We start from the raw sequence: 26,124 nt of genomic DNA, 5'->3' as shown, positions 1-26,124 counted from the left end.
CACAAATGCTAAAGTTAACAAAAAATAACCAATAAAGGTTGACACAACTGGCAATAAAATCCTTTATTATTAATTTTTCTTTTTGAGAGAGAAGCATGCTTTTAAATACAGCACCTGTAAACAAGTTAGTGAAGTATATATACTATTTTGAGATTCCCCCTTTCAATTTTTTTTTTTTTTTTTGGAATGTTAGGTTACAACATCAACTGCATTACATAATAGTTATTGAAAGCAAGTCAAGGTAAAATTTTATAGCCAAAAATATTCATAGCAGCAACTTTTAAAATATGATTTTATTAAATCAAGTCATTGCACTTGGTCATTTTATTGCTACAGCAAAACAAGGCCTTTACATTAGAATACTTCTCATTTCTGATTTAACTGATTGTCTCATTCTGCTCATACATTTCAAGTTTAAATGCAAGCATAAGATGTTTATCAACAAATCTAGAGAGCACTTGGATTTTTTATTTTTCTGTGATCACAGTAAGGAGCATAAAAAAAGAGTATCTTCTGTTACACAAGGCCTGTTCTCTCTTTACATCTTCAGACTTAAATTCTGTAGAAGGTAACAGCTTTGTATTAAGACAGAAGCTTAGTGGTCACAAACAAAAAATAACACTGAAATACAATTCGGAAATTAATGATACTGTGTGTCTCAAAGCATACCTGAACTATACATTCACTAATAATTTGGCAATGAGATTCCATGCTGTTCAACTTTTGTCTTTTATACTCACACGTAGAAAAAAAGTTCATGATTTACCCCAAGGTTATTATTAAATATCATTTTGTGATATGAACTTTAGTAACAGAAATTAATAACATTTCCCATACCAACAGCAAGGAGTAAATTGCTAGAATAAAGGAATCATTTTTCCCATCAGGCCTGGGTTTGTTTGGTTTTCTTTACTATTTTATCAAGGACAGAAAGGTAAGAGTATTTCAGTTACTTTTCTATTCTGACTGAGGAGGACACAAGCAAAAACTTTAAATACATTTCCATGTTCATAAGCATCTTGATTTTATGTACTAGTGAGAAAATGACCAACAAAAACTTTAAGAACAGCCTGAAATCTGCTGGAAACTTCCCTCATCCCATTGTTAGGGTGACCAAGGATCACTTCAATAGATTTTCAGATGAGAAAGCTGGAGGATAATTTCTAGGATTACAATATTTTTATTTTACCTAAGGTTGGTCATTAAAAGAAAGATTTAATTTATTTAAAAAGAAGAAAATAATTCATTTGACTAGTCATTTAAATCTATTCTATTTAACAGAAGAGGAGGGAACAATTTTGTTCAGTAGTGACCTCATTAGAAGAGCCCATTTTGAAGAGTTCTAATGTATGTTCTCAATATATAATTAGCATTCCCCCAAACCCCTAATGTAAGTTGTAAATTAAACATTATGTTGTTTACTGGCATTTCTATTTTCTACTTCAGTTCTCTTTATTTGAAACATGACAAAATTTCATTTACATAAGATTTCTACATTATAAGATTAAAATTTAAAGGAAAAATATTGGTTTGGTGGTTTAAACTAAAAAAAATGGAAGCATGATCATTGGTACTCAAAAATCTGACACTCATTTGTGATATAATAAAGCATAAAACAATTTTTTTGCAAATAAAAAATTTCAAATTTTAAAAATTTAAATAAACCCACTTGCGTTTTTAGATGTTACCTACAGATAGAACATTTTAAAGCATTCAACTGTTCATAAGTCACTCTGAAGAAACAACTAATTCATCCATTCTGTGAAAATGTATTTTAAATATGTTCAACTATATTTGGTTTTAAATAAGCTGTAATGTTATATTTTATGACATACTAACATTCTTTATAAAGTTTGTACCTAAATAATAGTTCAAAATATCTCCATGAGTTAGTTTGGTCTATTAGGTAAATTATACATCATAAAACCTGAGTATTTACAAGTTAACTTGTCAAAATAGGAAACCTCACACTGAAGTTCTGAAAAGCTTTGGGTTTTGTTTTCCTATTACCATTATTAAAAGTCAGAAGGAGAAGCATGAAGAACTAAGTGACAAGATAATGAGAAATATTGAGGCTGTAAAATAAGCAGAAAAGTACAGCAACAGGCTGGTGTTTACATATTTTATATGTGCTGTAGTTTCTAGGCACAAGTTAAGGGTTAAATTAACAGTTTTAGATTCTTCAGACCTAACAAATTTAAAATACAGTTCATATTTCCCCAAATGTTTAACAATCCAACATATTTTAACTAAGTTCCTTTTATGACTCCTATAGTGCAAGCAACATAAAATATTCTAAAAGTTGATGAAATTATTTTGATTATTCATTAGTTCTTACTATATGCATGGGTGAGTAATCTGGTTTATATAGCTAGGAAACTCCTATTTCATCACCCAAAATATAAACAGCATTGCAGACAAACAGGCACAACAGTGTAACCTTGGGTAAGAGGATAAAAGTAAAAATATATATACACACACACACACACACACACCCACACACACACACACATACAAACACAGTTTATATCCCTTATGCATTATGGAAAAAGTAGTGACTATAGTTACTAAAAAGCTGATCTGTCCCTCTCAAATAGTATATCTTACAGATTACTTGTAAATATATCACCATATTTATAGTATAGATCTCTTTAAAAATAATACAAGTTTCAATAAAAAAACTACTGTGCACATTCTTATTTATATATATTCAGTAGTATTTTCAAGCAAACAATTTTTTAAAAAGTGTTTGCAATCCCAGCACAGTTAAGAAATAAGGCCTCTTTTTCTTCATATTGGCAAAACAAAATATATATATATATAAAAATTCACCCTCACTCTACTTTTCTATAGATATTACACTTCATTTGCTCATATTTATCACAACACCAGAATTCACAATTTTTAAGTAACAAGTCAGCTGAAGTTCATAGTGTTGCTTCCGAATCCCTGGAACATTATGAACACCAGGTCCACACCACTCAAGAAGACACAACAGCTTTTTTCAGCTTCTCTATTTCCATCTAAAACAAAAAACATAAATTGAGCAAACATAAAATATCCTTAGTTTAGTAGTTTATTTTACTCTATGTCATTAAGATGTGATCATACTTTCAAGCCTTCAGATTTTTTTTTCCAGACCTAAAATCCAGTTTCCCATGCTATAATTTGGTTGAATAAAGTTTCAACAGTACAATGCAAGTTCCTAAATGGCAGTTACAATAAGAAAAAAGCAATTATAGCCCTTTCAGCCACAACAATGTTAAGTCATGTGAGCATTTAAAATTAAATGCTGTAAAAAAAAAAAAAACCAGTCAGTCCTACAAAGAACAAAAGAATCCTTGAAACCAAATTAAGAAATGTACATGTATCTATAATTAAACAAAGGATACATTAAACAACAGTAAAAAGAATAAAGACCTGTTTAGTTCCATGTTTTTCACTAATTATACTTAATTATAATTATTGTTAAATCACTTGACTTGGTTTCAATTTACTTATCTGTAACCAGTATACACTACATTAAATATCTTAAAGCCCAGGAATATATCTAAGATTCAGTCAAGGTGCTTGATATAGTTCCACCTTTAGGCAGAAGGCATTCTTCACTTAACGGAAATTCATAACTTAAGGAATTTATGAAGAAGGAAATCAGTTCATTAAGTTTGCACAATAACTACACAGAGTTATTCAATACTGACATATTCAAATGGTTAAGTTGAGGCTCAAAGACATTAAACAGGATGCCAATGTTCTACACTAACAAGTGACACAGGACTTGTCATGGTAAGATTTAGGGCTTGAAAGCCCGCAGTTTTTATACTGATTTCTCTTCTCAATTCTATAACATTTTGATCATCTTTAACCTTTCACTGCATGAGGAAATATATAGGCCTTGCCTTATCCTGATGGCATCACCTTCCTCAAGAGTGCACATAAACAATACATGCTTTGGCTAGCTTCGACAAACAGTACATTATTAAATGATTAGGACTTTGCCATAGTCAAAAAGTATAATTTTTATATGTTCACAATCTCCTAAAGGATTATAACTACTCAAGAACCATTTATTAATTTCAGGATCTTCCTTGATATGATTCTCTAAATATTATGATGATTAGCTCAATGTTTTAGCAGCACTGGACTACAAGCCTGTCTTCAATTTGGATTGAGACGATAGCTTTCATTGTCAGCCCCATCTGTAATTAAAGTCTTTATTCCAAAGATACAGAAAGCGGTAAGAAAAACAAACTGGTAGAAGAGGGAGTAGGGAGTGTGAAGGCTACTACTGCATGCATAATCAGCAATACTTCTTGTAAACTGCTATTTGTGACATACATTTAGTTATCACTGGACAGGGATCATCATCGCGGACAGGAGGCAAGACTAGATTGCAGCTCCAGACAGAACAGCATGCGGAGACTCGCATTGTGAATTTTAGCTCCAGATCGACTGCAAGAACAAACCAGCAATCCCGAGAGGACCCACAGACCCTCTGAAGAAAGCGGATTGCTCTTGCAGGACCTGGGAAACACCCCAAATACTGTGTGTGTCCCAACTGCGGAAGTGAGAAAGGGAGACCCTCCTCTCCCAAACACACACCCCCCACTGGAGAAACTGAAGGTCTGTTTGCAGAAGTTTCCAACTTCACCTGGATCTGACTCAATTTAGAGAGCCGAGCAAAATACAGGGGGATAGAGGAGGCAGCTGAAAGGCCCTGGAAGCTTGCTGAGTCCCCAAGCAGGCCATTCCTGCCTGGCACCACAGGGATCCATAGGGAGGGTGGCCAGAGGAGCAGGGGGTAAAACTCCACAGGGAGAAGGAAATCTCTAGCTAAACTTTGTAACAATTTGAACGGGGCGAGAGACCTCCTGGCCACAACTCTGGGTAGGGCGGCAAATCCGGCTTGCAGACTCCACAGGCGAGGGAAGAACCAAGCCCTTTTCTTTCACAGCTAGAAGGCAGGTAGCCTGGGGCAAGTTTTCAAGCCCATCTCGCCCACCGTCTGGAAACAGGGCTGTTGGGGGAGGTACGGTGGGATTGAGACTGGTCCTTCAGTTTGCGTGGGAGCTGGGTGAGGCCTGTGACTGCCAGCTTTCCCCTACTTCCCTGACAACCAGCATGATTCAGCATAGGCAGCCATATTCCTCCTAGCTACACAACTCCAGTGACCTGGCAATCTCACCTTCATCCCCAACAGCAGCCACAGCAAGACCCACCCAAGAAGAGCGTGAGCTCAGACATGCCTAGCCCTGCCCCAACCTGATGGTCCTTCCCTACCCACCCTGGCAGTGGAAGACTAAGGGCATATAATCTTGGGAGTTCTACGGCCCCACCCACTGCTGGTCCCTCTCCATACTACCACAGCTGATGCTTGCTGGAAAACGCCACCTCCCGGCAAGAGGCCAACCAGCACAAAAATACAGCATTAAACCACCAAAGCTAAGAACCCTAACGGAGTCCACTGTACCCCCCTGCCGGCCACCTCCACTGGAACAGGCACTGGTATCCACGGCTGGGACCCCCATAGACACTTCACATGACAAGAGTCTCTGCAGACAACCCCCAGTACCAGCCTGGAGCCTGGTAGAATCATTGGGTGGCTAGACCTAGAAGAAAGACAAGCATCACTGCGGTTCGGTTTACAGTAAGCCACATCTGTAGGAAAAGGGGGAGAGTACTATATCAAGGGAACACCCCGTGGGACAAAAGAATCTGAAGAACAGGGGACAAAACAATCTGAAGAACAGTCTTCAGCCCTAGACCTTCCCTCTGACAGAGCCTACCCAAACGAGAAGGAACTAGAAAACCAACCCTGGTAATATGACAAAACAAGGCTCTTCAACACCCTCAAAAAAATCACACTAGTTCACCAGCAATGGATCCAAACCAAGAATAAATCCCTGATTTACCTGAAAAAGAATTCAGGAGGTTAGTCATTAAGCTAATCAGGGAGGCACCAGAGAAAGGTGAAGACCAATGCAAGAAAATCCAAAAAATGATACAAGAAGTGAAGGGAGAAATATTCAAGGAAATAGCTTAAAGAAAAAAACAATCAAAAATTCAGGAAACTTTGGACACACTTTTAGAAATGCAAAATGCTCTAGAAAGTCTCAGCAATAGAACTGAACAAGTAGAAGAAAAAAATTCAGAGTTCGAAGACAAGGTCTTAGAATTAACCCAATCCAACAAATGCAAAGAAAAAAGAATAAGAAAATATGAACCAAGCCTCCAGGAAGTCTGGGATTATGTTAAACAACCAAACCTAAGAATAACCGGTGTTCCCTGAGGAAGAAGAGAAATCTAAAAGCTTGGAAACATATTTGGGGGAATAATCGAGGAAAACTTCCCTGGCCTTGCTAGAGTCCTAGACATCCAAATACACGAAGCACAAAGAAAACACCTGGGAAATTCATCGCAAAAAGATCATCACCTGGGCACATTGTCATCGGGTTATCCAAAGCTAAGATGAAGGAAACAATCATAGGAGCTGTCAGACAGAAGCACCAGGTAACCTATAAAGGAGAACCTATCAGATTAACAGCAATTTCTCAACAGAAACCCTACAAGTTAGAAGGGATTCGGGCCCTATCTTCAGCCTCCTCAAAGAAAACAATTAGCCAAGAATTTTGTATCCAACAAAACTAAGCCTCATACATGAAGGAAAGATACAGTCTTTTTCAGACAAATGCTGAGAGAATTAGCCATTATCAAGCCACCACTGCAAGAACTGCTAAAAGTTGCTCTAAATCTTGAAACAAATCCTAGAAGCACATCAAAACAGAACCACTTTAAAGCATAAATCACATAGGAACTATAAAACAAAACTACAAGTTAAAAAGCAAAAACAAAAAACAAAAAAAAAAACAAAGTACACAGGCAACAAAGAGCACAATGAATGCAACGGTACCTCACATTTCAATATTAACATTGAATATAAATGGTCTACATGCTCCACTTAAAAGATACAGAACTCCAGAATGGATAAGAACTCACCAACCAACCATCTGCTGTCTTCAGGGGACTCACTTAACATATAAGGACTCACATAAACTTCAAGTAAAGGGGTGGAAAAAGGCATTTCATACAAATGGAAACCAAAAGCAAGCAGGGGTAGCTATTACATCAGACAAAACAAACTTTAAAGCAACATCAGTTAAAAGAGACAAAGACGGACATAATAGAATGGTAAAAGGCCTTGTCCAACAGTAAAATATCACAATCCTAAACATATATGCACCTAACACTGTGGGTCCCAAATTTATAAAACAATTACTAATAGACCTAAGAAATGAGATTAGACAGCAACACAGTAATAGTCAGGGACTTCAATACTCCACTGACAACATTAGACACGTCATCAAGACAGAAAGTCAACAAAGAAACAAATTACTTAAACTATACCTTAGAACAAATAGACTTAACAGATATATACAGAATATTTCATCCAACAACCGCAGAATACACATTGTATTCAACAGCATAAGATAGACCATATAATAGGCCATAAAACGAGCCTCAATAAATTTAAGAAAACTGAAATATATCAAGCACTCTCTCAGACCACAGTATAATAAAATGGGAAATCAAGTCCAAAAGGAACGTTCAAAACCAGACAAATACATGGAAATTAAATAACATACTCCTGAACAAGCACTGGGTCAAAAATGAAATCAAGATGGAAATTAAAAAATTATTCAAACTGAACGACAATAATGACACAACCTACCAAAAGCTCTGGGATACAGCAAAGGCAGTGCTAAGAGAAAACTTAATCACCCTAAACGCCTACATCAGAAAGACTGAAAGAGCACAAACTGACACTCTAAGGTCACGCCTCAAGGAACTGGAGAAACAAGAACAAACCCAACCCAACCCAGCAGAAGAAAGGAAATAACCAGGATCACAGCAGAACTAAATGAAACTGAAACAACAACAAAAAAATACAAAAGATAAATGAAACAAAAACCTGGTTCTTTGAAAAGATAAATAAAATTTATAGACCATTAGCAAGATTAACCAAGAAAAGAAGAGAGAAAATCCAAATAACCTAAGAAACGAAACAGGAGATATTACAACTGACACCACAGAAATACAAAAGATCATTCAAGGGTACTATGAACATCATTATGCACATAAACTAGAAAACCTAGAAGAGATGGATGAATTTCTGGAAAAATACAACCCTCCTAGATTAAATCAGGAAGAATTAGAGATCCTGAACAGGCCAATAACAAGCAGCGAATTTGAAATGGTAATTTAAAAATTACCAACAAAAAAAAGCCCAGGACCAGATGGATTCACAGCAGAATTCTACCAGACATTCAAAGAAGAATGGGTACCAATCCTTTCGACACTATTCCACAAAACAGAGAAAGAAGGAACCCTCCCTAATTCATTCTATGAAGCCAGCATCACCCTAATACCAAAACCAGAAAAGATCGTAACCAAAAACGAAAACTACAGACCAGTATCTTTGATGAACATAGATGTTAAAATCCTTAACAAAATACTAGCTAACCAAATCCGACAACATATCAAAAAGATAATCCACCATGATCAAGTGGGTTTCATACCAGGGATGCAGGGATGGTTTAACATATACAAGTCAATAAATGTAATATACCACATAAACAGAATTAAAAACAAAAATAACATATCATCTCAATAGATGCAGAAAAAAATTCGACAAAATCCAGCACCCCTTTATGATTAAAACTCTCAGCAAAATTGGCATACAAGGGATATACCTCAACGTAATAAAAGCTATCTATGACAAACCCACAACCAACATAATACTGAATGGGGAAAAGTTGAAAGCATTCCCTCTGAGAACTGAAATAGGACAAGGATGTCTGCTCTCACCACTCCTCTTCAACATAGTACTGGAAGTCCTAGCCAGAGCAATTAGAGCAGAGAAATAAATAAAGCGCATCCAAATCAATAAAGAGGAAGTCAAACTGTCATTGTTTGCTGACGATACAATCATTTACCTTGAAAACCCTAAAGACTCCTTCAGAAAGCTCCTAGAACTGATAAAACAATTCAGCAAAGTTTCAGGTATAAGATTAATGTACACAAATCAGTAGCTCTTCTATACACCAACAACAACCAAGCAGAGAATCAAATCAAGAACTCAACCCCTTTTACAGTATCTGCAAAAAAATAAAATAAAATACTTAGGAATACACCTAACCAAGGAGTCAAAAGACCTCTACAAGGAAAACTACAAAACACTGCTGAAAGAAATCACAGATGGCACAAATGAAAACACATCCCATGCTCGTGGATGGGTAGAATCAATATTGTGAAAATGACCATACTGTCAAAAGCCATGTACAAATTCAAGGCAATTCCCGTCAAAATACCACCATCATTCTTCACAGAATTGGAAAAAACAATTCTAAAATTCATAAGGAACGAAAAAAAGAGCCCGCATAGGCAAAGCAAGACTAAGGAAAAAGAACAAATCTGGAGGCATCACACTACCTGAGTTTAAACTATACTATAAGGCCACGGTCACCAAAACAGCATGGTACTGGTATAAATATAGGCACATAGATCAATGGAACAGAGAACTCAGAAATAAACCCAAATACTTACAGCCAACTGATCTTCGACAAAGCAAACAAAAACATAAAGGACACCCCTTTCAACAAATGGTGCTGGCATAATTGGCTAGCCACACGTAGGAGAATGAAACTGGATCCTCATCTTTCACCTTATACCGAAATCAACTCAAGATGGATTAAGGACTTAAACCTAAGACCTGAAACTATAAAAATCTTGAAGATAACAACAGAAAAACCCTTCTAGTTATTGGCATAGGCAAGGATTTCGTGACCAAAAACCCAAAAGCAAATGCAGTGAAAACAAAGATAAATAGCTGAGACCTAATTAAAGAGCTTTTGCATGGCAAATGGAACAGTCAACAGAGTAAACAGACAACCCACAGAGTGGGAGGAAATCTTCACAATCTATACATCTGACAAAGGACTAATATCCAGAATCTACACAAACCCTAACAAATCAGTAAGAAAAAACAATCCCATCAAAAAGTGAGCTAAGTTCATGAACAGACAATCCTCAAAAGAAGATGTGCAAATGGCCAACAAACATATGAAGAAATGCTCAACATCACTAATGATCAGGGAAATGTAAATCAAAACCACAATGCGATACCACCTTACTCCTGCAAGAATGGCCATAATCAAAAAATCAAAAAACAGTAGATGTTGGCATGGATGAGGTGATCAGGCAACACTTCTACACTGCTGCTGGGAATGTAAACTAGTACAGCCACTATAGAAAACAGTGCAGAGATTCCTTTAAGAACTAAAAGTAGAACCACCATTTGATCCAGCAATCCCACTACTGGGTATCTACCCAGAGGAAAAGAAGTAATTATTCAAAAAAGATACTTGCACACACATGTTTACAGCAGCAAGACTCACAATAGCAAAATCATGGAACCAACCCAAATGCCCATCAATCAACAAATGGATAAAGAAACTGTGATATATATGATGGAATACTACTTAGTCATAAAAAGGAATGAATTAACAGCATCTGCAGTGACCTGCATGAAATTGGAGACTATTATTCTAATGAAGTAACTCAGGAATGGAAAATCAAACATTGTATGTTCTCATGGACTTGTGGGAGCTAAGCTATGAGGAAGCAAAGGCATAAGAATGATACAACAGACTTTGGGGACTTGAAGACTGGGAAGGGGGCGAGGGATAAAAGACTATGAATATGGTGCAGTATATACTGCTCAGGTGATGGGTGCACCAAAATCTCACAAATCACCACTAAAGAACTTACTCATGTAACCAAATACCACCTGTACCCAATAATGTATGGAAAAAAATTAGTTATCGGGCAAATACATTGCTAGAGTTTCTCTTTTAGTACTTGTATGTTCATTGTTCATTTTTAGTGAACATTATAATACTGTATAATGTTAACATTATAGTAAAGTACTACTTTTAATCTTTGGAGAAACATCTTTCTTCTTTAAATAAATTATTCTAAAACTTTAGTGCCTTAGGTGTGCTTTTACAAATACGTGGTAAAACTGTACCCATAACAAAAGAAAAAATATATTTGTAATACAAGTCAGTGAGAGGCCAAGTAACAGCTGACTTTGCTAGAAAAATAAAATCATATTAAATTATCCAAAAGAGAAACAATTTGACTCTTGTCATAATTTTTATGGTGAATTAAGTCAGATATACAAATTTAACACTATTAAGTTCCTCTTATTTGTCTCATTATCTTATTTTCATGTAGGAATATAAACATGTATACATAAAATGTAAGAAAAAAGTCAAAAAACGCTTAAAAATTTCTCAATTTCTACCACGTTACATGCTGCGAATTTAAGATATATTTTTAAAATGTACACTTTCATTAATTTGTCAATAATTTATTAGATATCTAATATGTATACAGCATTGTGTTAGGAGCTATGAGCAAAGATTAAAAAAACATGGATCCTACCCAAACAACCTTACAGTCTCAAAGACAGGTAGAATAAGTACATACCCTAACAGTGAAAATATAGGAAGTTATTATATATACATCTCTTACAAAACTACAAGTCTTACAAATTTGGAAGAAGACTACTCTTTTTTTTTGAGACAGTCTCGTTCTGCCAGCCAGGCTGGAGTGCAGTGGCATGATCTCGGCTCACAGCAACCTCTGCCTCCTGGGTTCAAGTGATTCTTCTCATGCCTCAGCCTCTCTAGTAGCTGGGATTACAGGTGTGTACCACCACGCCCAGCTAATTTTTATATTTTTTAGTAGAAACAAGGTTTCGCCATGTTGGCCAGGCTGGTCTCAAACTCCTGACCTCAGGTGATCCACCCGTCTTGGCCTTCCAAAGCGCTGGGATTACAGGTGTGAGCCACCGTGCCCGGCCACTAAATTACTTTTAAACAGAGACAGAATAATATCAATTTAATGAAGGTAATTGTTTGAGCAGGGCCTTGAGAATCTGTAGAATGTGGGCATTACAAGGTGAGGAAAAAGGACAATCCAAGAAAACACAGTAAGAATAAAAATTTGGACTCATCAATTGTAAGAGGCACAATGGAGAATCAGCAAGTAAACAAAGAAAGATAGCTAGGACCAAAATATAAAAACACCTCATATAGTAAGTTGTTGGAACTTTATTCAGCATGTAACGGAAAGCTCTTGAAAGCACTCCATGAAGGAAAGGTTAATCTGACATAAGAATCAGAGTACTCAAGAAAGCTAAGCAGAAGATAATAAGCATCAGAACAAGATAGATACAGTGGGGATAAAGACATAAAGATTAGGAGGTAAAGCTAATAGGACTAAAAGTGAATGGAACTAGAAGAGAACTATGTACAAAGTACCATGTCTATATGACTATATGGGCAACAGAAATTATCAACAGAAACGAGAAATCAAAAGATTTGATTTTCCTTTCCGGGAAAGGAAGATGATAAATTTAACTGGGGACATGCTAAATCTAAGTTCATGATGAAACATCCAGGGGGAACTAACAGCCAGAAATACAGGATACAAGCTGGGAAAATACAAATTTGATTTAGAGGGGAGAGGCACTAGAGCTAATCATTAGATTCGTGAGTATAGATGAATTCAAAATGTGAATGCTCAAACAGAAAAGCCAATGATACCAGTGAAGGAATATTTACATTTAGGTTACAAGGAAGGAAGAGGAAGGCCAGGCATGGTGGCTCATACCTTTAATCCCACCACTTTCGGAAGCCAAAGTGGGAGTATCACTTGAGGCCAGGAGTTCAAGATCAACCTGGGCAACATGGTGAGAACCAGTCTCTACAAAAAACGGAAAAATTAACCAGGCATGAAAGTGCATGCCTGTAGTCTCAGCTACTTGGGAGGCTGAGGTGGGAGGATCACTTGATTCCAGGAGTTTGAGGTTTCAGTGAGCTATGATTGTGTCACTGTACTCTAGCCTGGGTGACAGAGTGACTCCCTGTCTCTAAAAACAAAATTTAAAAAGTAAAAAAAGAAGGAAGAGGAGATGGAGAAGTTAGAGACAACAGGATGTGTAGTATCATCTAAACCAAGACAAACCTTTGACAGGGTGGCAATGGTAAAAAATGTAATCTGTTGCAGGAACTGAAGAAGAGATCCTGAATTTGGCATCAGTAAACCTAACCTAAGATGCAAGGGGTTACAGACTGAATTGAAGGTGAAAAATCAGAGACCACAAAAGTAGACTTTTTTTAAGAGGATGGCGGTTGTTTTCATATTTCAACAAATGAACCTCAAGTGAAAAGAGAAAGTAACTGCAGCACATCAAGAAGGCAGCTAGACCTAAATGGGGGCTATTCTTTGATTCTGAATAATGGAAAAAGTCAAGTATTTTCATGCAAAGTAGTAAAGTTGCCAATAGAGGATAATGTTGGAAATAAGGATAAAATAAAGTCTGATAATTTACAAAGTACTTTCACATAAATTATCTCAACTAAAGCTAAAGGAGGTGAAGTGACTTGCCTAAGTTCACACAGTATAATTTAATCCCGAAGTGCAAAGGTTCTGAAGATTGGTTGCTTCTGTTAAAAACATCTTTAAGGCCAGGTGTAGTGGCTCATGCCTATAATCCCAGTAGTTTGGAGGACCATGGCAGGTGGATCACCTGAGGTCAGGAGTTTGAGACCAGCCTGGCCAACATGGCAAAACCCCATCTCTATTAAAAATACAAAAAAATTAGCTGGGTGTGGCGGCACATGCCTATAGTCCTAGCTACTCAGGAGGCTGAGGCAGGAGAACTGCTTGAACCTGGGAGGTGGTGGTTGCAGTGAGCCAAGATCGCACCACTGCACTCCAGCCTGGGTAACAGAGCAACACTTCATCTCAAAAAAAAAGGCCAGGCGCGGTGGCTCACGCCTGCAATTCCAGCACTTTGGGAGGCTGAGGTGGGCAAATCACGAGGTCAGGAGATCAAGACCATCCTGGCTTACACGGTGAAACCCCATCTCTACTAAAAATACAAAAATAAAACTAGCCAGGTGTGGTGGCAGGCGCCTGTAGTCCTAGCTACTCTGGAGGCCGAGGTGGGAGAACGGCGTGAACTCAGGAGGTGGAGCTTGCAGTCAGCCGAGTTCGTACCACTGCTTAAAAAAAATTAATAAGTAAAATAAAATAAATAAAAATTAAAATTAAATTTCAGCTCCATTGCTGTTACTTAATCATTGATACGATTTGCATCTGTGTCCCCACCAAATCTCAGATTAAAAGTAATCCCCAGTGTTGGAGGTGGGGCCAGGTGAGAGGTATTTGGATCATGGGGTGTTTGGATGATCCATGTTTGGATCATCCCCTTCATGATGAGTAAGTTCACACAAGATCTGGTTGTTTAAAAGTGCGTGGCCCCTCCCACTCTCTCTCTTACTCCCTCTCTCGCCACGTGAACTGTGTGCTCCTACTTCACCTTTCACCATGAGTAAAAGCTCCCTGAGGCCTCCCCAGAAGCTGAGCAGATGCAGGAACCATGCTTCTTCCTATACAGCCTGTAGAACCGTGAGCCAATTAAATTTCTTTTCTTTATAAATTATCCAGTCTCAGGTATTTCTTTATAGCAATGCAAGAGTAGCCTAACACTATCATTCCAAACCCTACTTTTTTCCATAATAGGAACAATAATCCTTACATGTTGTTATGTGTGTCTAATGAGATAATGTGCAGAAAATGCTAAGCCTAACTAATACACAGTTTAAAACAAAAAAGTTAGTTGATTCTCAGGATAAGAGCCAAGGTTTTCCAACTGCAAGTCCCCAATTCTCTCTTGTTCTACAAACTGCTGACAAAAGAAATAGGGTAAGTAACAAGGCAGACTAAAAAACAGAAGGGAGTATGAAATACTTAAACAATGGGAAGATTCTCTAAAAGAAGGTAGGATACAACTTTCTCTGAGATATGCAGAAAGAATAATGCAAATGAAGATAAACATTAGTGAAGGAGAAAAAGAGAGCTAAGAAAGATAAAGGAAATAGTCGAAACTGCCAAGCACCGGTGGAGAATTAAGATAAACTCTTAAGTTTAAAATGGGAGGCAGTGAATCTACAGCCATATGTCACCACCACCAGTCCTGTCCCTGAGCAAAGAAAGAATGAAAATAGCTTAACTGCACAGAAGAGAGAACTACAGGGATACCTCGTTTTATTGTACTTTGTTTTGCTGTGCTTCACAGATACTGCACTGTCTACAATCAAAGGCTTGTGGTAATCCTGTGTTGAGCAACTCTGTTGATGCCATTTTTCCAACAATATGTGATCACTTTGTATCACTGTGTCACATTTTGACAATTTTCACAATATTTCAAATGTTTTCACTGTAATTATATATGTTATGGTGATTTGTGACCAGTGATCTTTGATGTTAATATTGCAATTGTTCTGGCACCCATATAAAACAGCAAACTTAATTGATAAATGTCATGTGTGTTCTAACTGCTACACTGATCAGCCTTTCTTCTGACTCTCTCCCCCTCTACTTGGCCTTCCTTATTATCTGAGACAGAACAGGCCTAATAATAAAATTAGGCCAATTAATAACCCGAAAATGGTCTCTAAGTGTTCAAGCGAAAGAAATAATCACATCCCTCTCACATTAAATAAAAAGTTACAAATGACTAAGCTCAGAGAGGAAGGCAATGTTGAAAGCCACAGCAGGTCAAGAGATTGGCCTCTTGCCCCAAACAGCCAAGTTTTGATTGCAAAGGAAAAGTTCTTGAAGAAAATTAAAAGTGCTACTGCAGTGAACATATGAATAATAAGAAAGCTTAACAGCCTTATTGTTGATATGAAGGAAAGTTTGAGTGGTCTAGATAGAAGATATAACCAACTGTATCATTTCCTTAAGCCAAAGCCTAATCCAGAGTGAGGCCCTAACACTCTTCAATTCTTTGAAGGCCCAACAGAGGTGAGGAAGCAGCAGAGGAAAAGTATGAAGGTAGCAGAGTCTGGTTCATGTGGTTTAAGAAGCCATCTCCATGACATAAAAGTGGAAGGTAAAGCAAGTGCTAATGTAGAAGCTGCAGCAAGTTATCCAGAAGATCTAGCTAAGATGGGAGTTGGCTACAGGAAACAAATTTTCAAAGGAGGTAAAACAGCCTTCTATTGAAAGAAGATATCATCTAGGACTTCCATAACTAGAGAGAAGTCAATGCCTGGCTTCAAATCTTCAAAGGACAGGCTGACTCTTGTTAGGTGAATGCAGCTGGTGGATTTAATGGAAACCATCACTTCTTTACCATTCTGAAAATCCTTGGCTCTTAAGAATTATGCTAAATCTACTCTGCCTATGCTCTATAAATGGAACAACAAAGCCTGGATAACAGCACATCTGTTTACAGCACGATTTACTGAATATTTTAAGCCCACAGTTGAGACCTACTGCTCAGGGGAAAAAAAAAAAAAAAAGGATTATTTTTAAAATATGAACGCTCACTGACAATGTCCTTAGTCACCCAAGAACTCTGATGGAAATGAACAAGGAGATTAATGTTCCTTTCATGTCTGCTAACACAACATCCATTCTGTAGCCCATGAATCTGGGAGACATTTAGACTTTCAATTCTTATTATTTAAGATACACATTTTGGAAAGCTATAGCTGCCATAGATAGTGATTCCTCTGACAAATGTAGGCAAATAAACTGAAAACCTTTTGGAAAAAATTCATCAGTTTAGATGCCATGAGGAATATTCACGATTCATAAGAGAAAGTCAAAATGTCGATATTTTGGAAGATGATTCCAACTCCCAGGGAGGACTTTGAGGATTGAAGACTTCAGTGGAGAAAATAACTGAAGATGTGGTAAAATCAGCAAGACAATGAGAATTAAAAGTGGATCGAACTTGAACAGATGAGGAGCTGCTTCTTTTGGATCAGCAAAGAAAGTAGTTTTGTGAGGTGGAATCTACTGTTGGTGAAGATCCTGTAAATATTGCGGAAATAACAAAGGATTTACAAAATGTAAACTTAGTTGATAAAGCAGAGGCAGGGTTTAAGAGGACTGACTCCAATTTCAAAAGAATACCCTTGCCACTAATTAATTTCACTAATATCTGTCCCACCCTCTGGTAACCATCCTTCTGTTCTCTATCTCTATGAGTTCAATTGTTTTAATTTTTTTTAGCTCCCACAAATAAATGGGAACATGCAGTTTGTCTTTCTGTGCCTGGCTTAACATAATGACCTCCAGTTCCATCCATGTTGTTGCAAATGACAGAATCTCATTCTTTTTTTGTGACTGAATAGTAGTCCATTGTGTGTATGTCCAACTGAAGTAGTATAGCATAATTTGTACAGGAACCAATTACCCAGTTAGGTTGGGAAAAACATGTCCAGTTTATGCTCACTAAACTCTCAATGCTGGAAGAAATGAATTACCTCTAGATTACTTCTCATTGCCTTCTCTTCTTCCAAATCTTTTCGCAGTTTTTCCAGTTCTTTCCTAAAAACAAAGTACTTATTACGGTTAAGTCTTTCGATTAAATAATTTATTTCACTAATGTTTACAGGCTTTTTGTTACCTAACCTACCAGTTCATGGGAAAAACTTTTTAAGGGCAATAGCAATGTTAATTAAGAAAAATGTAAGATTCTCTAGTTAGAATGGTTCAATATAACAGTTAAAAATTCAGCAAAACCAAGACAAATCTGAGATCAAGAAATCAAGCAAATTCAGAGAAGCTCATGAAGACAGAAATAGTATCTAACCTTTAGAAGAAATTTTCTATATTCAGCTATCATACATTTTCCAGGTTGGAAAACTCAAAAGCCCAAGCAATTTGGTAAAATGAATATCAACACATCACAATACAAGGCAAGTTAACAGTTTATCTGATAAGATAACCTAGACTTTGAATTTCTTTCTCTATTTTTAAAAATTAAATACCACATTAAAATCCAAAAACCAAACAAATTAAAAACTCTAGACAATAGTATCTCCTCCTTAACTCATGTTTTCACCGTCCCGTGTTCCCTTCTAATCTTTCTGTATAGTTGTTCTTTTTTCTATAGCTTTAAGTGAATATTCAATATTATGCCTTCTCACAAATTTTAAACCATTTTCATGCTGCTAAAATTTTCATATTTGTAATTGTGATTTGGTATTCAAATATCCAGGTTTTCTGTTTGGCTGATTCATTATTCTGGGGACAGAAGGAGTGGGAGGAATCGAGGAATGACACAGAAGGAATGGGAGGAATATGTTAGTATATCAAATTTCTAAATCAAAAGTATGGACATTTTCAGTCTCAACAAATACTTGAAAAATTCTTGAGAATATTGTAGAAATAACAGCTTGAAAAAGTAAAAAAGAAAAAATTCATGAACAAAAAATACATAAGGAAGGAATTTTAAATTTATATAATGTTTCAAAACTAACTTCTTAGCAATAATTTCTTAGTGATATCTAAGCTATAAAGATGTACTATTATAAGAGTAAAGCGAAAACCTCTGAACTCCAAGTCAAGTAAAGAAATAAAATATTACCAGTACCTTGGATATCCCAAAAAGCGACCCTCTTTCCTTAATCCTATTTCCCCCCTCTTCCATAGAAAAAGTTTTATAGTATTTATTATTATTTATTTGTTGTTCTAATTTTGCCACATGCACATACATTCCTAAAATAATATATTTTCTGGTTTGGTATGCTTTTCAACTTTATACAAATGAAATATACTGATTGCGTGTATGCTTCTGACCTGCTCCCTCCTCTCAATGTTTAGATTAATTAATATTGATGTTGAAACTTACTTTTATTGTTGTATGCTGTGTAGTATTTCTCTATTAATATATCAATAGTATTTATCCCTTCTCCTGCTGATGCAAGTTTTTTAGACATTAAAAAAAAAAACCTGCCATTCAGTTTCACTTTTCCAGAGAAACTCAAGATATTGAAAATACCCTTTGGAAAGACTTCTAAAATGTTTTATATTTAAAAATATATATATATATCTATATAGATATAGATATAGATATAGATATATAGATATATAAATCAGAAATATTTTATCCGTTCTAGAGCTAATTTAAGAGCACCTACAGGCAATATGTATATGAAAAATAGGACATGGTATAAAAAATGTAAAACAAAATCAAATCAGGAGACTTCTCTAACTGGTACATGGGTGGTGATGAATAAATATTTACTGGACAAGTAAACTTACAGCTTATAATGTGCATGTTGCAGAATCTACTAAAAGAATCTTTCAAAACAGATAAACTGAAGGATTCCAAGAAATACCATCATGTATTAAATTATAAACTCCTCTATATACATAATATATAAAACATATATTTTTAAGTAGTCATTCAAGATACATTTTTTGTTTCTAAGAAATACCTGTGAAAGTGTTCTGCAAACTCCAAATACCTTATACTGTTAATCTCAATATTATTTTTAATAAGATTCCTAGGCCAACTTAAAATTGGAAAAGAAATGATAAAATCAGGCTCAGAGGGAACACAGCCTCTGGCCGTAACTTTTACGTTTTATTTTTATTTTTTGTTCTTTTATACTTTTTATTTGGCCATAACTTTTATACCATATTCCAAGAAATCTTTTTAGAAGGGAATTTGAAGACAAGGGATGAGCACCCTCACTCTCAATTCAATTAGATTAACTGCTTTTTAAAAAATCTGTTTTACCTACTGAGCTTTTGTAGAATTATGCTTAAAATGTCAACAAGTTTTAAAATTCAAATACTAGTAGGTTATAGAAAACATCTCTAAACCAACAGATAATATGGGTTTGAGTTCTAGCTCTGTCATTTAACAACTGTGTGATCTTGGATAAATAACTTTATCTCTATAAACTTTCATTTCTTCATTTAAAAAGCCGGAGGGGGAGCTCACCTATAATAGGTGATCTTGTAAATTTGTTTTAGCTCTAAAAAGTCCCTAACTTTCAACTAGGGTATGTCTCAACATATACCATATCAAAAAATTTTCAGAGTTAAGGGAAGGGTTTTAGAGATCACCTATCCCAACACACTCATTTTATAAATGTCCAACTCAACCTCACAGAAACAGTGATCAAATCCTCTGAAATGATCAAATCCTCTGAAAACTAAGTTAACTATATGTATACACAACCAGATCCAAAATACAATATTTTTCCTAGTAGTTTAAAAACGAATCATATCTGACCAGAAGATTTCTAGCCTAAAATTATGGTTACGTATGCACGTTTTCCACAATCCAGCTACTAGAATAACTTCACCAATTTAACTTTTTTGCCAAAAAGAGAAAAGGACTGTTAATGAAAATTTCTTTGAAAATATACTTGCTCATACCAGAGACTTTTTTGAGACAGGGTCTTGGTTTTGTTGCCCAGGCTGGAGTGCACTGGCATGTTCACAGCTCACTGCAGCCTTGACTTCCCAGGCTCAAGAGATCCTCCCACCTCAGCCTCTTGAGTAGCTGGGACTACAGGGATGTACCACCAAGCCTGGCTTTTTCTTTTCTTTTCTTTCTTTTTTTTTTTTTTGCAAAGATGGGGTTTTGCCATGTCATCCAGGCTGGTCTCGAACTCCTGGACTCAAGCAATCCTCCAACCTTGGTCTCCCAAAGTGCTGGGATTACAGGCGTGAACTACCACACACCCAGCCACAGATTAGATTTTTACTTAATATGGTTTAAAAAAATTCTGTATGCATGGGTTAAGTAGTACTCATAGGAGGAAAGAAGGGCTACTTACCCGTGATCCTTTTTCAGTGCTTCTACAATGCACAACAATTCAATAATCTGGGCTCTAAGTTCATCCAGGGAATTTTTTTTCACATCATCTGTTTCCACTTTAGCTTTGATTTCTAATGGAGTCAGGAAAGCAGTTGTATTTGCTTTAGAAGCACTGGAAGGTGTTGAAAGGTACACAGATGGCTGAAAACATTAAAAAAAAAAAAAAAAAAATTCTGATTTTATTTAATATTATATTTACGTTCAAAAGATTTTTACAGCAAGAAGAAAAACAATTAAGTACTTCAAGATAAATGGCAAATTTGGAAATTCAAAAGCAATTTGATGTTCACAACTGGAAAAATCACCAGACAACTAAAGAATAAATTTGTAATCATTAGTGGTTTTTGTAGGAAATGACAATTTTCTTAAGAGAAGAAAAAAGGAAGAAAGAAAAATCCATCAAATGTATATTATGGATGGTTTGCCTAGTGAAACAGGAGCAAGAATGTAACAGCATTATAAAGGTATTACTTTGATCTTCCATATTCAATACTTATTGTTTGGAATGTCCAAAGAGCTTCACTTAAAAGTAATTGTGAACAATTTAATAGGTTCAGGAAGAGTCACCAAAATGAGTCCATAGCCTGACACCCCTTAACTATTTCACTAAAAAAATAGAAAGTCACTTTAATAAAATTTCAATAGACTGCTGACAGCTGAGAGAATCAGATTAAGTGTATTTAATAAATTGGAAAGGCTGACAAAAATGCCCTGAAATGAAATCGAGAAATAATTTGGGAGGAAACCTAAATGATCTTCTTAAATGTGTGTCAGTTGTGGTGAAACTATGTTAAATTAAAATGGTAAAAATTTTGACAAGACACCTAACACATGTAACAGATGAAAGGATCCATGTACATACAGTATTCTGCCATTCATTCCAGTATATACTGAATGCTTAATTATTGTACTAAGCACCAAGCTAGGTAAGTACTATACAAGTGTTCATTTCTGACCTTAAGAATATATGTTTAATGGAGAAACGAAATAGATGCAGAGATCTATGCCTTAAAAAATATGAAATATGTAATATTTATTTTATTCAATTAAAATGTAAGCACTTTCAAAAATATTTGCAGAAAATAGTCTGACGAAGCTAAACAACTCAATTTTTTAGCAGCAATTATTTCATTTCTTGGCAGAAGAAATAATTGTTCCTAAAGAACACCTTAAATTCCCTATGTTTGATGTCCAGAAAGAATCCCAGAAAGTCAACAAACCTTAGACCACAATGCATCTCACCTTTGGAGAGTAGCATGTATCTTTTTTTAATTCAGATGGCTTCAGGTTGGCACTATCTTCTTCTTTTGGTAACTTCAAGATTTTTTCGGGGCTGTGAGTTGGCTAAATGATGTTTTAGAAGTCAAGAGACATAACAGACCAAAGAAAAGAAAAGGTAGTAAGTCTTTGGATAATAAAGCAAATAACTTTTATGGATTTTCAGCTGCTACTGTTGCTGATATCCCATTATTATTAATAGGATGCTATAAATACTTTCAAGCTGAATAACACATTGGCATATCTTGAGGGCAAAAACAGCTTGCCTCTTAGCAGCAAGGATTTTTTCCATTTAGGTAATTTTAAAAGTACTATAGTGTTTAAGAGCTAACATATTAACATTACAGTACCACCAGTACTCCAGGCAATGTAGAAAAAGCATACAAAGAAGTTAATACATTTAGACATGAGGACAAGTACTACAAAAACAATGAATATTTCACAACAATCATCAGAGAAATACAAATCAAAACTACAATGAGTTATTACCTCACCCCAATTAAAATGGTTTTTATCCAAAAGATAGGTAATAGCAAATGCTGGCAAGGATATGGAGATAGGGAACCCTCGTACACTGTTGGGGGGAATGTAAATGAGTACAATCACTATGGAGAAAAATTTGGAGGTTCCTCAAAAAACTAAATATAGAGCTACCATCTGATCCAGCACTGCTAGGTATATACCAAAAAATGGAAATCTGTATATCAAAGGGATATATCTGCACTCCCATGTTTACTGTAGCACTATTCACAAGAATATAGCCAAGAATTGGAATCAACCTAAGTGTCCATCAACAGACAAATGGATAAAGAAAATGTGATAACTATAGACAGTGGACTACTATTCAGTTACAAAAAAGAATGAGATCCTGTCATTTGCAACATGAATAGAACTGGAGTTCATTAAGTGAATTAAGCCTGGCACATAACAAACTTTGCATACTCTCACTATAAAAACTGAACTCATGGAGATAGAGAACAGAAAGATGGTTACCAGAGGCTGGGAAGGGTGTTAGTGAGGTGGCGGTAGGGATGGGGGGTGGTTAATGAATACAAAAAATAGAAAGAATGAGTAAGACCTAGTATTTGGTAGCATCACGGTAACTACTTGTCAAAAGGAATTTAATTGTACACTTAAAAATAACGAAGAGTACAATTTAGATGGTTTGTAACACAAAAGATAAATTCATGACGTGATGGATACTGCATTTACCCTGTTATAACTATTATGCATTTCATGCCTGTATTGAAATATCTCACATAACCCATAAATATACAAATCTATTATGTACCTGCCGAAGTTAATTTTAAAAATTTAGAAAAAAGAATAGAAAAAAAAAACACTGAATATTTCAGGGGAAAAAATTTTCTCAATCTTTCCTAAAGTGAGTATCTGCTGCTCAATTTTAATAACTGTTGTTGAAAGATAAATTAAACAGGTTCTTTCTTTGTCGCCCTTTGACCCTGTGCTCTGTGGCTATAGCCTCATGATAATTTCCTTCTGATTCTGTAACCTTTCATTCCAGACCCTGTTGGAATGAACACACCTCCCTCCCTCTATCTCCTTAAATACCAGCATTTGCCACTTGCGTATAAGAGCAATCCTCCTGATTTTTAAACTTAGGTAGAGCTATAAGTCCTCTATCTTCAAATGGACTCTGCATTTGCTAAATCTACTGTAGTTTACGACAATTAGATGAACTCACAGAATGTCCACCGTTGAAACGGCCCGGCAACCTTCTTCCAGGCATCTTTGGTCTATTTGCAGTGAGATGAAGTAAGTTTTCTGAGGAAGCTATGTCATCAAAATTTACAACATCTAGAAAATAAAAATAAACATTATTTACTAAGAGAATTGTACCTTTTTAAAGGTAAAAAATAATGTTTCAGTTTTTGGACAAACTATAAATTAAAAAGAGTACCACTACTTTGAAGAACTCACAAATTGACCTGTGCTTTTCATATGCATTTGGAAAACAACACTCACCCTTAAAAGAAAAAAAAAAAAAATCCTCTTTACCTGATACATTTATATTAGTATATGACTTTATTAACACTATAAAGGTTGTTTCCAATAGAGACCTAGATCTCAACAAAAAGTACTTAGTGAAAAATAAATCTGTATCATAAACTGTAGTAGCATAAAAAACTCATCTTAAGTTCCTAACAAAGATCTACTTCTTAAACTCATAATAAATTACAAGATCTCGGAAAATCAGCATGTAAAATTTGTTTTGAACTTCAAGAAGTAGAATATTCAAATGTTAAGAATTAAACTTTATTTGGCACCCTGCCACTTTCGATTTGTGTTTCTCAATATAAAGCAAAAGCATGATTTAATGTACCTTTATGTGTATATGTATGTGCACAGTATTAGGTGGGACTCAAACTGTTTATAGTTCACTGCACGTTTGCTTAGACATTATCGTGTTTAGTAATCATAAGACAGCTACAAATCTAAGGCAAATCAGATACCAAAAAAAAAAAAAAAGAAAAAGCTACATGGATTACCAACTTACTTCCTCATCATCAAAGGCTGGCTGACCTTTGACCCGGTAACTTGGGTTTAAGGACAAATCTACTCTAAAACAATGATATATAATACTTTGCCTTTTCCTAGATGATTCAGAAAGTCTTGCTAAAGGAAATTTCTTTAACTCTGAAGCCCAGATATCTATATATGAATCAAGAACCCAAAAGGTAAACTACTACAGATACTTCCATTTTCAATATAACCTTCCTTTACCCCAGATTCCAAACTCAGGATATTAACCACAGTCAAAATGTTCTAACTAATAGCAGATTCCTTTGGTCTAATCGTCCAGATCTGTATTAATTCTTCACACTACCATCTGCCTAGATGTTTATAATACTTTCTGTCAGATATTTATATGTTCTAACTCAGTTATTTGTTTCTTTAAAAAGATCTAAAGATACTCATCATCACTGCCCACAAAACTTATTCATCAACTTATTTAGAAAATGCTTTTAAGGGATGGAGGACACAAAGATAAGGCAGAAAAAGAGGCATCACTGTTTGGTAATATGCATTTTATTAACAACTAGAATAATTTGCTGATAATTTTTTCTATCAATTTCTTTGTGTGTTCTCACTTGTATCAACTAAGCTGATTCATCAAAACAGATACTCTAATATACTTGACTTTTGAGTCTTTTGATAATTGTAAGTAATCATGAAATATAACAAACCATAATAATAAATGACAATGAAAAATGCATTATATAATCTGAAGGCGGTTGAATTTAAATATGTTTAAATGTCATGTTATTTGTAAATATCATAAAGAAAGCAATCAGTATTTTTAAAAGATGTTAAAATATGTCGTAGTTTGAAGGGTGAAAATTGCTTTTACACTGATGTGTGCATTAACAATCCACAAAGAGAAAACCTTAACAAGTACAATCCAATCATTTTAGCCTGTAGAGATTATTTTCAAATGCATATTTAAGCAACTTGCAGAAAGAAAAAGAAACAAACAGAAAAACACAGGAAAAGACAAAGAAAAATGAAACTGAAAGGGTAAATAAAACATAGATTTACAAAATTATACACCATGCTCATGTAAAATGTCTCTGTATGTCCAGTTTTGAACTACGACACCAAGACAAGTAACTTTACTATTCTAAAACTCTCTCAGGTTCTCCATTTAAGCCATTAGGTTAGTAAAATGGAACAGTGCACATTTTGGACTCATGACATATCTAAATGCTTTTAAATTTACCTAAGAAGGATAACAATGGATTTACACTGTACACATGGCATAACAGGCATGACAATCATTTAGCTTTTGCAATCACACTGTCACTCTGCCAGCCACTTACAATCTGCATGTTGCTAGGAACACATAAAATTTTTAAAAATCAAAATGAAATATCCAATTTGGAGAGAAAATAAACTGATTTTTACGGTTGCCAATTTTCTTTAAAAAAATTATCAAAAGAATATTTTAAACGAATCAGGAAACTTTTCCAAAATGAATTTCATTTTATCTAAAAATGGAAAACCAAAAGGGTTAGAATAAATAGACAGACAGACATGTACACTTTCAGTAAAAT

General features: G+C 35.4%; 1 protein-coding gene across 3 annotated transcripts in view; it reads right to left on the bottom strand.

Annotated features, from left to right (window-relative positions):
• Window positions 1–275: 275 nt before the first annotated feature.
• Window positions 276–26,124, bottom strand: part of CD2AP (CD2 associated protein) — a 150,760-nt gene continuing 124,911 nt past the window's right edge. Inside the window, exons 14-18 of one of the 3 annotated variants that reach the window (XM_024247848.3) lie at window positions 23,754–23,866; window positions 22,013–22,114; window positions 20,730–20,911; window positions 17,415–17,478; window positions 276–3,023 (exon numbers count right to left, since the gene is read on the bottom strand). In XM_024247848.3, the coding sequence (XP_024103616.1) occupies window positions 2,982–3,023; window positions 17,415–17,478; window positions 20,730–20,911; window positions 22,013–22,114; window positions 23,754–23,866 (503 nt within the window). In that variant the 3' untranslated portion in view covers window positions 276–2,981. 3 annotated transcript variants of the gene reach the window in all.

The sequence above is a fragment of the Pongo abelii genome, chromosome 5 (assembly GCF_028885655.2).
Source record: "Pongo abelii isolate AG06213 chromosome 5, NHGRI_mPonAbe1-v2.0_pri, whole genome shotgun sequence".
Lineage (NCBI taxonomy): Eukaryota > Metazoa > Chordata > Mammalia > Primates > Hominidae > Pongo > Pongo abelii.
This window is presented reverse-complemented; position numbering and strand designations above follow the sequence as displayed.